Below are 15,811 nucleotides of genomic sequence, written 5' to 3'. Positions count from 1 at the left end.
ATGGAGACTGTCTGACAAATTCTTTATAAAGCTAACTTATTTTTTTTTGTATGTATTTTGAATAATGTCTCTTTCTTTTTTCTTTTTTTTTTTTTTAGCTTTTGGCAGTTTTTCGATTTAAAGTGTTAATACTTGCGTATGCTGTGTGCAGACTGCGCCATTGGTGGGCAGTAGCGGTGAGTACACCTGGATGAGCGGATCATCCGTCCGCTCCAGGGGGAGCCGGGAGAGGATGCCCTTCTGATCTGGGTGGATTTCCACTAGCTTTCCCTGAGTCCTTTTCCTCTGCACTTGAGTAGCTTTGACACTGCAAGACTTCTTCCCAGTGCCAGTGAGTAACTGGCTTTATCTCTATGGATGCGGGGCCAAAAGAGGAAGCAAGAGGTCCAACGGCAGTTACTGGCCGAGCACCAACCCAACCTACCTCATTGTGCAAATACGAGATGAAAGCAGTGCCTCTGTCTCAGAAATATTTGGAAAATTTTTTGTTTCGTTGAAACTGCTTAGTGACTTTTTTACTGATTTCACTTCTGCTTATTTTGATAGTTGCCTTCCCCTCTGCTTTATTTACTCTCCCTCCACTCTTGGAGGAGAAGGCTACCAGTCTCCTTTCTGTTGTTGCCTTCGGGCTCTTCGAGGGCTGTGACCTTTCTACTCATTCGTTTCCTTGCGTCTAGCACAGAACTTTGGTTCCCTCAATAAATATGTAGAGATTGAAAGAAGAATTACTAGCAATTCTGCCTGAATTGCTTCTGAATATTCATCTTTTTTTTTTCTCACTCAAGAAAGAATGCACCAAACACATTCGCATTTCTTTTCTTTTTTTTTTTTAAAGCAAATGACAAAGACCCAGTTTACCAGCTTTACTTTTTAAACCTAAGCTTAACATTACATATTTAAACAATTGTCAAAACTTACTGAGTTGCCAGCATTCATGCACAACTAGAAAACATCCTTAATTAATAGTAAACCAGAAATGTATTACCATTAATGCATTAATATCTTTCATTACTAAATACTGAAAAAAAAATTGAAATTAATATCTGTAGAAGATTCGTCCTGGCAAGATTAAACTTCACAGCAGGCTGACACTACTTGGCTCACGTTTCAGACACAATGGGAAAGCAGGTCCATCCATGCTGGTGTTAGTGTACAATCTCGTTCTGCCACTGCCAAAGAGTCAAGGCTCACCTTGAGTTTAATCAAAAAAGCAAAGTGCATACAGAGATTTACAATAATTGTAAAGACAAAAAAATGAATATTCACCTTTTTTATAGCTTTACGAGTGCAATTCCATGAGGGGGGAGGGAATGTTGAGTTCCTCAGACAAGAGAGAACTGCTCAGGAGTAACATGCAGTCCTGTGATCAGAAGGTGAGACCTTCGCGTGGGCCTGGCTCGGGCCTGTCCCGCTGGGATTGGGAGTTGTAATGCTCTCCGGGGTCCACCAGGGGGCCACGTCTGCCTGGGCCATCTCTTCTGCGCATTCACAGACAACAGGGCTGAGGTCAGGGACAGAAGCTGACGTTCTTTGCCACACTTGACTCCCTTTCTTGAATACTCTTTTGCAGATCCAACAATAACTGTGATGATTATACCTTCCCATTTTGCTATAACAGTTTCCATTTGGGACAGTTTTTTAAACTACTTGGTTATCTGTTTTTACAATATTGTTTCATAGTTTATCAATGAAACCTTTATTTTTTGGTTGAAAGATTTTCAAAGTACCTCTTTTTTTTAAAGAGTATTTTATTGTAATAATGAAAATATTTTATAGTAATTGATCTTGCCACAAGCTACTAGAAAGGTGGCATCATTGCCAACATCTGAATTTCTTCCCTTCCAGGACTCCTGATAGTTCAGGGCGCTTCAGAGTCTCCATAACAATAAGTATCAGCCTGTAAAGTTAATTTGTGTCAGAATGCAAGATGCCTCCTTTCCCAAGAGAGGCACTCTGGCTGGGGTGTATCGATAGGTAACTCTGTTAACATTTACTGAGCAAGATACTTGGTGTTCACTGGCGTCCCTTCTGTCAGTCAGGCTATTATTGGCGTTCACTTTGGTCAGGTTTCACCATGCTAAAAATGCTAGTTGGAGGAGGGAGTGGCAAGGCTCAGGTACTGTGGTGTCTCTGGGCTTCACAATCCCTAGGGAGAGTGCTACCTACATATTTCACTGGTCTCTTCTTCTATGTGATTATACAGGCTTTGGATACTATAACTTTTGGCGGATAAAACACAGTTTTCTAACACATCAGCCTACTAGAATGTGGTAGAAGGAAAACCAGAAGCTGTCATGTAGGGATTGCATACCATGTAGAAGCCCATTTGCCCCAGTCTGGGTAATGGGATAGAGCTAGAGTGAGATAGGAAGAAGCCAGGCCGGGCACAAGTTTTTCAGGCATTGCCTGCTCCTGGCTCAGACAAGTCTGTTGTATGAGGGAGGTGCCTTCACAGTGTGAAATGTCTAATTGGAATGGTGCTGGATTATGTGTCTTGCAGTTGACAACAGCAGTGACCAGTGCCTTTTTATTAGCAAAAGTGATCCTTTCAAAGGTATGACCTTCTACTTTTTCTGTGCAATTGCCATCTGCAATGACTAAGCCTCATTTTTGCTGTGTGGGTTCATATTAACTGCATTTCCCTTTCCTGGTCACATCTGTTCCTCCAGCTTTTCTCTCAAGGGGCTTTTGGCTATGTGCTGCCCATCATTTCATTCATCCTTGCCTGGATTGAGACATGGTTCCTGGATTTCAAAGTGTTACCTCAAGAAGCAGAAGAAGAAAACAGTAAGTTCCTCTCAAATCAGCCTCCTGAGACTGTCTGGGTACCAAGCTGGAAGGAAGAGGTGGATGTCTTGATGTGAATGCATCTGTAGCTGAGTAGAGTTCGGCAGCTGCAGTGTCTCCATTCTTTAGTGGCTACATCAGGAATCAAGAGAAGGGTTGGGTGGATGACAGGATAGTACCAGAATATGGCTCCTTTCTCCAGCTGTTGGGCCAGGCTTCCCCTGGAAGAAAATGTGAACACTGGCAAAAAAGACATTCAAACAACAACAGAAAATGGCCAACACTTCTTTCTCCCCAGACGTGTTGACCTTTTTTCCTTAATAGAATAGTGACATAACACTAGGTGTCTTGTGCATATAAACAGAACTGTGCTGTTTAGGGGCAGAGAACATTAAGCCAATTTTAAGTGAGCTGAGGAAGCAATTCTAAATATACGTCAGTGATTTTCCAAAGTTTCACTTTGCTATCCATAGAGCAGGTGGTGGCTTTGGATGGGCTGTAATTAGTACAGTTAAGTGCCTAGCGTGGGTTAATGGTGAAGTTCAGAGGAGGAAGACAAACCGTCTCAGCCTTTCACCATCCTCCTCTAAGTAGCTGAGTGGCGGCCAGTGTGGTGCACTCATGGGTCCTGCCAAAGCTGTATGATCTCACCGTGTAGCTGTCAGTATCTCAGGGTGTTAGCTAGGGAGGCCAAATGACTGAGCTCGATGGTTAATATCGGGCTGGAATGCTTTCCCACATGATGTCCTTAATGGAAGCCCACATGCCTCACCCACCCTTCTTGGAGGTGGAATGGTCCAAGCTCATTTTAGATAATTATACAGTTTCGGGACATGCTGTTTTTATGCCTCTGTCAATCATCTGGATCAATTAGTTCTGCCCAATAGGAAAAGCAAATCTTGTATCTTATAGAAAGTTAAGCATGATTATAAGTTCACAACACAGCAGGAGCCTTGCAGTTGGCTTTATTTTGGAAAATCTCATTTGCAGAAAAAAAAATTTATAAGAAAAAAGTTATAATTCAAAAGTAGATTTTAAAAACATATTAATCAGACCAAGATGTGTCTTCTATATTCTGTGCCCTCTGTATTGTAGAGAAGGGATAGGCAAACAGAATGGAAGTATTATTTTATTGGACATAAATATCAAACAGAACGTTATTGAAAACATATTGGCTATTAATAATATGATTGGGACTTGAATGGTTACATGATTAAACCAAATTAAGAGTAACTAATAAAGCAGCATACGTAATTAATGAGAACTGTAAAAGCAGCATTTTCCTGGTCACTTGTTACACACGGACCTGGCATCTGCCTTCCGGCCTGGTGCTTCCTCCAACTTCCTCTTAACATGAGTTCAGCTTTCAGCCAAAAAAACCAGCTTGACGGCCTTTCATGTGTTGGTATTTTGAGCTGTCCACATCATGCTTCCTTCTTTTTTCTTTGTTTTTTGATACACTTCTTTTCTTTGGAAACCTTTTTTGTGCATAAATATTTCTCTGTCGTCTTAATTATTCTTTATGTATTTATAAAAAGCCATCCATGCATTACACTTTACATCTGGCATTTCTGTGTCCAGTGCAGCCAATAGACCATTTATGTGTACAGGCTGACCGGGTTTTTTTGTTTCACTTTGTGTTTTGCTTTTGAGGTTGTTGATTTTTTATAAGGAGTTAGATCCAAGGGTAAGATGCATATATACATACAGTGAAAGAATCTCATGAGTAACCAGGGGCAATTTTTTAAACTATTAATACTTGGTTACCTGTCCTTACAGTATTGTTGCATAGTTTATTAATGAAAACTTTTATTTGTTGATTGAAAGTTTTTCAAAGTACCTTTTTTTCTAAGAGTATTTTATTGTAGTAATAATAATAATACCATTTTCTTGTACTTAATTTTGCCAAAAAGCTACCAGAAACATAACAACATTGCCAAGGTCGGAATTTCTTTTCTTCCAGGACTCCTGATAGTTCAGGATGCTTCAGAGAGTGCGGCACTTTTACCCGGCGGTCTTTCTGATGGCCAGTTTTATTCCCCTCCTGAATCTGAAGCAGGTAAAAAAATTGATTACCACATTTGTTTCTGTCCATCGTTCAAATGCTGTATCCATCTCCCTCTCTCTGCCCGCTCTATTTCTCAGTATATTTAAAGGCAAACATTTAACACACGAGGTATTAAGGATATGAAAATGAGTAAGATGCAGTCTTACACGAGACCAGCAGTAGGACATAGAGATGTAAAATGGATGTAATGGAGGCGTGATTGGATGCTGTGATTTGTGATCTGCATCTTAGAAGACAGGCAGATGAGGGGAAGGGTCTAAGTGCTCTCTTTGTTACCAACCTTCCTCTGGGATTCCCCATGTCTGAGAATGGCAGTGCTGTCTGCCCACTGGCCAAAGTCACAGACCACAGCCTCACTGTAGGCTCATCCCTTTCTTATGGCTCATATCTCATCGTTTACAAAGCTGTTTCCATTCCCCTTCATTTATTTCTTCTTCCATTATCTTGTTCAAATTATAGGACTTCCTATCAACTCCACCCTCAATTCAGCATTTCTTGCTGTAGTTTTTGCAGTAGCCTCTGACTCCGTGTCTCCTGTTTGGCTTTCCATTAACCAGCCACCAGAGTGTTCTGTTAAAAATAACAATTGCACTTAACAACAAAAAACAAGCAACCTGATTAAAAAATGAGTAAAGTTCTTTAACAGGCATTTCTTTAAAGAAGATACACAAATGGCTAATAAGCACATGGAAAGATGCTTAACAACAGTAATCATTAAGAAAACGCCACTCAAAATTGCAAGGAGATACTACTTCATACCCATTGGGATGACTATTATATATATAAAAAAAAAACAGAAAATAAGTACTGGTGATAATATGGAGAAATTGGACCCCTTGTGCATTGTGGCTAAAATGGTGGTAAAATGGTGCAGGCTCTGTGGAAAACAGTATGGTATTTCCTTAAAAAATTAAACACAGAGTTACCACATGACTCAACAGTTCTACTTCTGGGTATATAACCAAAAGAAATAAAGCAGGGACTCGTACAGATACAAATACTTGTATGCCCATGCTCATAGCAGCAGTATTACAGTAACCAAACAGTGGAAACAACTCAAATGTCCATCAAGAGATGAACAGGTAAACAAAATGTGGTGTATACATCCAGTGAAATATTATTCAGCTTTAAAAGGAATATAGTTCTGACATATACTGTAACATGTATGAACCTTGAACACATTGTGCTAAGTAAAATAAGCCAGACACAAAAGGACATGAATGGCTCAACTTATATGAGGTACCTAGAGAAATCAAATTTAGTGACAGGAAATAGAATGGGGAATTCCAGGGGCTGGGGAAGTTCTGAAGATGGATAGTGGTGGTGGCTGTACAACAGTGTGGACATACTTAATGCCACTGCATGGTGTGTTTAACCACTTCAGTACGGCGCTCACCGGTGGCGAAACCTTGCCCACAGCCGGCACTCACAGTCCGCACGTAGTCTGTGCTGTGCATTGACGAGTCCGTTTTGCTCTTGTGTGATGAGGAAAGCTTGAAAGCACTGAAAGCTTGTTTTACTTTACAGGCAGCCTTACTTGTCATGTAAATCAGAATAGGTAACATATACATATATGTTTTCATTACGTTATTTTTAAATGTTCACAGTTTTATTTTGATAAATGAAAAATTAGAAAATTCACATCACAGCTCTCAGCCAAAGTCGACGCTCGGTTCATCTGTGGCTGTCGACTATAGTCGATGCTCATACCAAAGTGGTTAAAAAGAGTTAAAATGGTAAATTTTATGTTAAATATATTTTGCCATGATAAAAATAAAAAACATTATTTCAAAAATTACTTGCACTTTTATAACTGCCAGGTGCTGTTCTAAAGTCTTTACTAACAGTCACTCATTTACTTCTCATATCCACTCTGTGATATAACAGTTTTAATATTCCTAGTGCAGAGAGGAGCAAACCTGAGGCACAGAGAATTGAAGCAATTTGTTCAACGTTGCACAAACAATAAGTGTTGCACTAGGATTTGAACCTGGGCTCTAGTGCTAGCGTCCACATTCATAACTATTAGTGTATACAGCCTTTTGGTATTTACGAAAATGCAAAATTGATCATGTCGGTCCCCTGCCCAAAAGCCTTCAGTGTCATAAGGGATTAAGAAATCAATAAATCCTTAGCCTGGCAGAAAGTGCCCTGGGTGAGTACTCTTCCCCAGTTGTTCAGCCGCTTGCCTTGTTACTGCCTTCCTGGGTTCTGTTCTAGCTTTTCTGAAAATGTTGTGCAACAGAGCCCTCAAGCCCTTGTGTACCCTGCTGTTTCTACTCTGAACATTATCTCCTCTGCTATCTAGTTTCCACTCACATGTTCCAAAGGCTTCAACCTACTATCCCTACTCACCTGATCACTCCCAACAATTTTAATTAAGGTGCCCTTGGCATGTTCTTTAGGACTTCTCCCACAAGTCTGTCGTCTTGTGTTGTCTGTACTGTCTTCACCATTGACCTGTTCTGTTTCTACCACTGATATGTAAATTTGAGTTAGAGACTACATTATTGTATTCCAAACATTATGCATAGTAAATATTCTAAACACACACTGTAATAAAATATATTCTGGGCAGAGAGAGTCATGTGAGTGATCAAAGGCACAGCAGTGTGAAATATCAGTGTACTAGAGGAACTCCAAGTAACTTGATATTCTGGACTATTGGTGTTCTATCTAACCACAATGTAAAATACAAAGAAAGCCAAGTGAAATTCACATGTGGATTAGCAGAAAATCTGTTTCTAAGATAGTAGAAATTAGAATTAAGTATTAACTCTTAATTACTTCATTATAAGGATTATTTCATTCAAATGTTTTATATCATAAGACTGATTCTTTAATAAGTTCATAGTAGAATTCATACTTTCTACTTTTTCTAAAACTGATACAATTTCTACTTTTAGCTATTTTTTTCTAGGACTAATAAAATATCTCAGTACTAATGTAGTTTCTTAATTAGTTCGTAACAGCACAATAATAATGACATGTGGAATACCGCCTTAAGCGTTTTTCATCAAGCTTCCTAATTTGGATCTACTGGCTTTTTGCCTGTGACTTTTACCACCACCTAGTGGTGCTCTGGGATATAACCACTTCATTGAATTAGGAAGCTAAACAAGAATAAAAACACTTCATTGTGTTCCACTGCATAACTGCTTTGTTTAACACAAAAGGCAGATTAGTAGTGGGCAGAGAAGGACTGTTCAAAGTGGCTTACTTTATTTTATTATATTTTCATTGTCTGAATGCTTAATTTAGGAAAGAATTAAAATTGAAAACTATTATTGGAATTAATTTGCCTAGAAAAAGAAGAGTAGTCTATAGCAATGATTTCTCATGCCAGTAGCTGAAAACGCAACCGTCATTCAGTAGCTGAAGTTATAAGCTGTTGTTGCCCTGATACAGCACTGAATGCCCTGGAAGACATGAGGGCATCTGAAAAGGCCTGCCTGACTGGCCTTTTTTGTCTTTTTTTTTTTTTTTTTTACTTCAGCACCTAATACGGTACCTGGCACATATTAGATTTATACCTATTGAAAGGGGGATGAAAAGAAGAGAGAAAGAAATTGAAGGCACCATAAATATAAAGGTGATGAGCATTTTTCCTTGTAAAGAAGCAGCATGAATTTTAGTATCACAGAGATTTGGGAAATTAGCACAGTTTAGCATATGTGCTTTTGTAAAAAAGATACAAAAGTAGTTTGTTTGCAGGCTTGCTTATGGATCTGACCACAGCCTGCATCCCTGTGTATTAAGTGGAAAGAACAGGTAGCAGGTCCTCTGTCAGATGGCTGAGTTGAAGTTGTGATGTGTCAGAGAGCTTAAATGAACCAGTTGTGACGCTGAGGAGGGTAATTCTTCACTTCCTAAATCTAAGGAAGACTAATTTAAAATGAGGAGTTGCTCAGTTGCATGATATGATCTGTTCTACACAAGTCTAGATGAAGGCATTGGGATTCTGACTTGATGCCTACCAAGATAACCAACCACATGTCATGTTTGCCTGCGGCACATTTGAGTTATTCCTATTATTATTAGAACCCCTGTGATTTGCAGAAGTGTTCTTGTTGGGATCACCCTCTGTGTAGTGAATAGACTTGAAACACAATATTTTCAACCTTTTAATTAAAATTTTGAAAAATATCTAAAAAATCATTGTCAGGGCTGCTGAATTAGATTCACTTTTTTTAAAAAAGCTTGGTTGATGGGAGGCCGAGGCGGGCGGATTGCTCAAGGTCAGGAGTTCAAAACCAGCCTGAGCAAGAGCGAGACCCCGTCTCTACTATAAATAGAAAGAAATTAATTGGCCAACTGATATATATATAAAAAAAAAAAAATTAGCCGGGCATGGTGGTGCATGCCTGTAGTCCCAGCTACCCGGGAGGCTGAGGCAGAAGGATCACTGGAGCCCAGGAGTTTGAGGTTGCTGTGAGCTAGGCTGACGCCACGGCACTCACTCTAGCCTGGGCAACAAAGCGAGACTCTGTCTCAAAAAAAAAAAAAAAAAAAAAAAGCTTGGTTGAGGTATAATTTCCATACCATAAAACTCATCCTTTGTGAATGTACAATTACATGATTTTTTAGTAAACTTATAGTTTTTCAACCAACAGCACAGTGTAATTTCTGACCATTTTCATCACTCGAAAAACTTCTTTTGTGCGCATTTGTAGTTAATCCTCACTTTTATATCTAGTCCTCATTAACCACTGATCTCCTTTGTATCTTGATAAATTTACCTTTTCTGGGCATTTAATACAAATATAGTTATATGATATGTACTTTTTTGCATCCAGCTTCTTTTGCTTTAGCATAAGGTTTTTGAGGGCCAACCATGTTGTAGCATATATCAGTAACATGTTTTTGTTTGTTTGTTTGTTTGTGTGTTTTTGTGGCTGGATACTATTCTGTTATACAGATATATACATGTATTTATCTGTTCACAAGTTGATGGACATATGGATAGTTGCCAGCTTTTGGCTATTACGAGTAATTCAGCTGTGAACATTACATACATGTCTTTGTGTAGACTTTTATTTTTCTTGAATAGATTTCTAAGAGAGGATTTGCTCTTGTGACGTGGCAAGTTTCTGTTTAACTTTTCAAAAAGTTGCCAAACTGTTCTTCAAGGTGGCTGTACTTTTACATTCCCTCCAACAATGTGCTGTAGTCCATGGTTTCAGTTACCGATTGTCTGAAAATATTAAATGGAAAATTCCAGAAATAATTCATACATTTTAAATTATGTGTCATTCTGAGTGGTGTGATGCCATCTCTCACTGTCCTGCTTTGTGCCACCCAGGACAGGAAGCATCCCTTTGCCCACATGTCCACGCTATGTATATTACCCATTAGGGACTCAGTAGCTGTCTAGGCGATCAGGTCAGCTGTTGTGGTTTTGCAGTGCTTGTGTTCAAGTGACCCTTATTTTACTTAATAATGACAAAATAATGATGCTGGCAATTCAGATATGCCAAAGAGAAGCCATGAAGTGCCTCCTTTAAGTGAAAAGGTGAAAGTTCTCAATAAGGAAAGAAAAAAAATCTTATGCTGAACTTTATGAAGTTCATCCTAGGAAGAGCTTTATCATAAGTATGTATGTATGGGAAAAAACCATAATATACAGGGTTCCATACTGTCCACAGTTTCAGACATCCACTTGGGGTCTTGGAATGTATACCCCCCACAGATAAGGGAGGGACTACTATATATGCATTATAGTTTCTCCTCATACTCACCAGCACTTGGTATTGTCTGTCTTTTTTTTTTTTTTTTTTGAGATAGAGTCTCGCTTTGTTGCCCAGGCTAGAGTGAGTGCCGTGGCATCCGCCTAGCTCACAGCAACCTCAATTTCCGGGGCTCAAGCAATCCTGCTGCCTCAGCCTCCTAAGTAGATGGGACTACAGGCATACGCCACCATGCCCGGCTAATTTTTTCTATATATATTAGTTGGCAAATTAATTTCTTTCTATTTATAGTAGAGACGGGGTCCTCTCTCTTGCTCAGGCTGGTTTCGAACTCCTGACCTCGAGCAATCCACCCACCTCGGCCTCCCAGAGTGCTAGGATTACAGGTGTGAGCCACCAAGACCAGCCTGACTTTTTGATTATAGCCAGACTAGCAAGTTTAAAGGGTGGTTTTAATTTGAATGTCCCTGCTGACACTGAAATCTTGTTCATATTTCTATTATATGTTATTCTTATGTCTTCTTTTGAGAAATGTCTGTTTCAAGTCTTTTGCTATCGTTTTAGTGGTGTTGTATTTTTATTATTGAGTTGTAAGAGTTCTTTGTACAGTCTAGATAAAAGTTCTTTATCAGACATATGACTTACAAATATTTTCTAAATCTGTCATTTGTCTTTTCACTTTTTCATAGAGTTTTTGAAGCACAAGTTTTTATATTTTGATTATCTAGTTAATGAATATGTTCTTTTATTTGTTCTATTATATTTGAGGTTATATTTAAGAACTCTTTACTCTCTGATATGAAGATTTTCTCCTATGTTTTCTTCTAGAAGATTTTATACTTCTACCTTTTTAAATTAAGATTATGGTCCATTTGGAATTAATATTCATAAATGAAGTAGCTAAGGGACTCTTAGCTTATTTTCTTTTCTCTTGTTTTGAATATCTTATTGCCGCAGAACCAGTTGTTGAAGACAGCCTTTCCCAATTGAACTGACTTGGAACATTAGTCAGAAATCAGTTTATCATCAATGTGTCAATTATTTTTTAATTCTGCTTGGATTGAGTTTAGCTTGATCTTCTTTTTCTACTTTCCTAAGATGAACACTTACATGATTGATTGGAGACCTTCTTTCTTTTCTGACATAGGCATTTAAAGCTATAAATTTTCTTCTAAGGATTGCTTTAGTGACATCTCATAAACTTTGATACGTTGTGCTTTCATTTTCATGCATTCCTTGGCTTTTCTCAGCAGGTTCACAATTATCTACATATGGATCTCTTTGTAATATTCTAATCTATGTTTGTTCAGTTCATTAAATATGTAGATTGATATTTCTCAATGAATTTGGGAAACTTGGGCCATTAAGTTTTCAGGCATTTTCCTGACTTTTTTTCTTTTTCCTCCTTCTGGGATTCCCATTACATACATGTTGGTATGCTTGATGTTATCTGGAAGGTCCCTGAGTTCTATTGAATTTTTCTTCAGTTTTTATCGGATTAGAAAATTTCCATCAGTCTTTCTTCAAGTTTGTGGATTCTTCCTTCTGCCATTTTGAATATTTTATTTTTTTAATTTTTTTTTATTTTAGCGTATTATGGGGGTACAAGTATTAAGGTTACGTATATTGCCCATGCCCCCTCCCCCCTTGAGTCAGAGCCTCAAGCGTGACCATCCCCCAGACGTTGCACATCTCACTCATTGTGTTTGTATATACCCATCCCCCCCGACACTCCGCTAGTGACTATTTCATTACACTTACTAAGCTTTTCTACTCCAGAATTTCTTTTTTTTAATTTGTTCTTTTTTTTTTTATCATTTCTGTTTTCTTCCTAAGAATCTCTATTTATTGATTTATCATTGTCATACTTCCCTTTGATTTTTTTTCTGTCATTCTTTAAACATATTTATAATAGTTGCTTTGATGTTTTTGTCTGATAAATGCAGTTTGGAGACACTCAGATATAGTTTATTTCAACTGTTATTTTTTCCTGAGAATGGTCACAGTTTCCTTTTCATTGCATGCCTTATAGTATTTTGTCGTTGTGTTGAAAAATATTTTGCTGAAAATATAGCAATTCTGGATTCTGATTTTTTTCCCAAAAGGTTGCTCTTGTTGGTCTTTATTTGTTAACTAAATTTTCTGTGCTAAATCTGTATGCCCTGGGATGAATGGTTACTTTTGTTTTCTCTCAGTTTTGTGTTTTTTGTTTGGCTTCGTTTGTTTGTTTGTTTGTTTTGTGCTCAATTCTTGCTATTCTTTCTAAGCCTCGCTTCTTAGGAGTCACCCAGGTCTACAGAGCTCAGTGGTAGCCAGTGATTAGACAGAGGATCACACGCAAGCACGTGGATTACGGCTTCTATCCTCTGCCAAACGGACATATACATGGGCTGAGTCTGGGCCATTTTCAGGTCTTCCCCAGCTTTCATTTTCCGCTGAGTCCTTTCATGCTCTCCCTGCATATGCTCACGGCTCAGTATGATTGGCTAGCTTGTGCTCTATTGGGTCTCCTCTGTGTGCGGGCACGCAGCCTTACCCAGGCACATGCTTGCCACAACAGTGACCCCAGCCCTGTGCTGTCAGAGCAGCTGGCCCCTTCTGCTCACCTGCTGCTGAATTTGACACTTTTGCACCAATGCCACTGGGCATGACTGTGACTCCCCACTACAAGTTAAGTGAGCTCCTTTCAACTGGGTAGCTTTGCAGCCAGTCCTCATGGCCTGACCCACCCTGGCAGAACCCACACACCCATCAAACTGAGTGTTGGGAGGTGGGGGAGGAACAGAAGCAGCTCCAGGCAAGAGCACCTCTGCTGTTTTCTGAGTTTTGCAGTATTTCAACTGTGAACGCTTCTCTATTTCCTGTATGCCTTTGGTCATTTCCACAGTGGCGAGATGGTTAGTTTTGTCCATTTTCCCAAGGTTTTTAGGTGCTTTTCAGGAGAAGCTTTATTGACTTCCTCACTTATAAAATATGTAAAAAAATATATAAAATATGTAAATTTATTTAGTCCTAAATAAAGCGAGACCCTTAATTAAAACATAACAATACATATTCCCTTTTAAAATAATGTAAAGAATAAAGTATTGTTATGTTTTAATTAAGGGTTTCGCTTTATTTAGGACTCCCAAGTAATTCCAAGGCACATCAACTCATTGTGGTTTAAGTGCTGTTGGCCTGGCAGGTGGAAGGTGAGTCTGGGAACAAGAAGACTTTATATGACCATCTTCCTCAAGCTTCTTTCAAGCCGAGAACGAGCAGTTTAACCACCTCGTGTCTCTATGATTTACAGCACTTTAATAGGCTGGAAAGTAAAGTCTTCCAGCCACTATATCTTTATCTATTTATTTTACTACAAATTCAACCTGAACGGTATGACATTTATGAGGTTAAGGTGTAGAACACAATCTTTTCTTACGATGCTCAACCAACTTTTCTCCTGTACCAAACTTGTTCTGGGCTATAATCCAGGTAGCTATCCTCATAAGAAAACAAAAAAAAAGTCCTCTTTCTATATATTATCTCACAGATTAAAGCAGCAGTTGAGGCCAGCTGCTGGATTTACCTGTGACCTGATTGCATCCCTACCCTGCAACCTTGGTCTTCTCACAGAGCTCTTTTTCTTATGTCCCTTCCCAGACTATGAAAATAATGCATGCTTTTTATAAAAAATTGGAAAGGACAAAAATTAAAACTCATCTATCCTTCAGACTATTCAGTAACATTGATGTGGACAGCTTAGTGTGTTTCCTTCTAGTTGTGTGTTATGTGTGTGTAGTTTCACATCACTGTGACAGTACTACCTATATTATTTATATCCTGCTTTTTTTTTTTTTTTTTTTTTTGAGACAGAGTCTTGCTTTGTTGTCCAGGCTAGAGTGAGTGCCATGGCGTCAGCCTAGCTCACAGCAACCTCAAACTCCTGGGCTCAAGCAATCCTATTGCCTCAGCCTCCCGAGTAGCTGGGACTACAGGCATGCGCCACCATGCCCGGCTAATTTTTTATATATATATCAGTTGGCCAATTAATTTTTTTCTATTTATAGTAGAGACGGGGTCTTGCTCTTGCTCAGGCTGATTTTGAACTCCTGACCTTGAGCAATCCGCCCGCCTCGGCCTCCCAGAGAGCTAGGATTACAGGCGTGAGCCACTGCGCTCGGCCTATATCCTGCTTTTAAAATGTATAATGTAAAAATTATAAAGTGAATTCAAGTTTATTATCGAAATGTTGGAATATCCAGAAAAATTTTGTAGAAGTCATGTGGTTATTTTCTACTACTTACTCTCATATATTTGGTTCTTTTAAATTTTATCAAATGTGATCTGATGATATATAAAGTTCTTATTCATTATATATTTGCTTTTACTTTATGGCATTTGCATTTTCTATGTTGTTATAAACTATATATATAGGAACATGATTTTAATTGGATACAAGATATTTTAAGGAAATATAATATCAGTTTAACCTTTATTCTCAGATATTTAGCTTTCTTTTGTAATTTTTAGAGAAGAAATCTACATAATGAATAGTAGATACTATTTACTCTGAATAGAATGATGGGGCCGAATGTAGGAATAACAAGACTCATGAGACATCGATGCAGAATGGTCAGACTATGGTGGCAGCTCCATGGTGACCGTCTGGCACCTCCCTCAGCTGTAGGAAGCCCTCACTCACACCTGGTGAGGCAGTTTTTAAAAAAATACCTCGATTCAATTATTTGTACCAAAGCTCCACATTATCTGCAGTTAAAAAATATATTCAAGCTTGACAGCAAAGAGATGGAGGAGAAATAGCAATTGATAATAATTCTAAGTCTGTGTAAGTTTTTGTGTTTTTTTTGATACGTAAGTGAAATGCATTTGGATAGATTAGCAGGTGATAGATTATTGTTTAAAGGTTTTCTTCCTCCAAGAAGTAAAGACTTTAAAATAGCAGTTTATTAACCTAAATCTTTTGAGGATGAAGCATATGTTTAATCTTCCATTTAAAATGTTATGCAAATATATCGTAATTTTAATGAAATAGTTTATTACATTGGGAATGAAATACCTTTTCTCCTTACTCTTCCCCACCCTGTAGGATCTGAAGAAGCTGAAGAAAAACAAGACAGTGAAAAGCCACTTTTAGAACTCTGAGTACTACTTTAGTTACAGTAAGTGTTTGAAGTGAAACTGTAACAACAGAGTAGTTAAGTACGGAGATATCCTTGAATAGATTGAAAGCAAAATTCAAAGAATTAGAGCGTAGGTATATAGCTATATT

General features: G+C 38.4%; 1 protein-coding gene across 4 annotated transcripts in view; it reads left to right on the top strand.

Annotated features, from left to right (window-relative positions):
• STARD3NL (STARD3 N-terminal like) overlaps positions 1 to 15,811 on the top strand; it is a 48,563-nt gene that overhangs the window by 31,346 nt on the left and 1,406 nt on the right. For all 4 annotated transcript variants that reach the window (XM_076006303.1, XM_076006302.1, XM_012777592.2 and 1 more), the window contains 5 exons: positions 99 to 176; positions 2,501 to 2,554; positions 2,670 to 2,787; positions 4,751 to 4,846; positions 15,629 to 15,701. In XM_076006303.1, the coding sequence (XP_075862418.1) occupies positions 99 to 176; positions 2,501 to 2,554; positions 2,670 to 2,787; positions 4,751 to 4,846; positions 15,629 to 15,684 (402 nt within the window). In that variant the 3' untranslated portion in view covers positions 15,685 to 15,701. The remainder of the gene's footprint in view (positions 1 to 98; positions 177 to 2,500; positions 2,555 to 2,669; positions 2,788 to 4,750; positions 4,847 to 15,628; positions 15,702 to 15,811) is intronic.

The sequence above is a fragment of the Microcebus murinus genome, chromosome 9 (assembly GCF_040939455.1).
Source record: "Microcebus murinus isolate Inina chromosome 9, M.murinus_Inina_mat1.0, whole genome shotgun sequence".
NCBI lineage: Eukaryota > Metazoa > Chordata > Mammalia > Primates > Cheirogaleidae > Microcebus > Microcebus murinus.
This window is presented reverse-complemented; position numbering and strand designations above follow the sequence as displayed.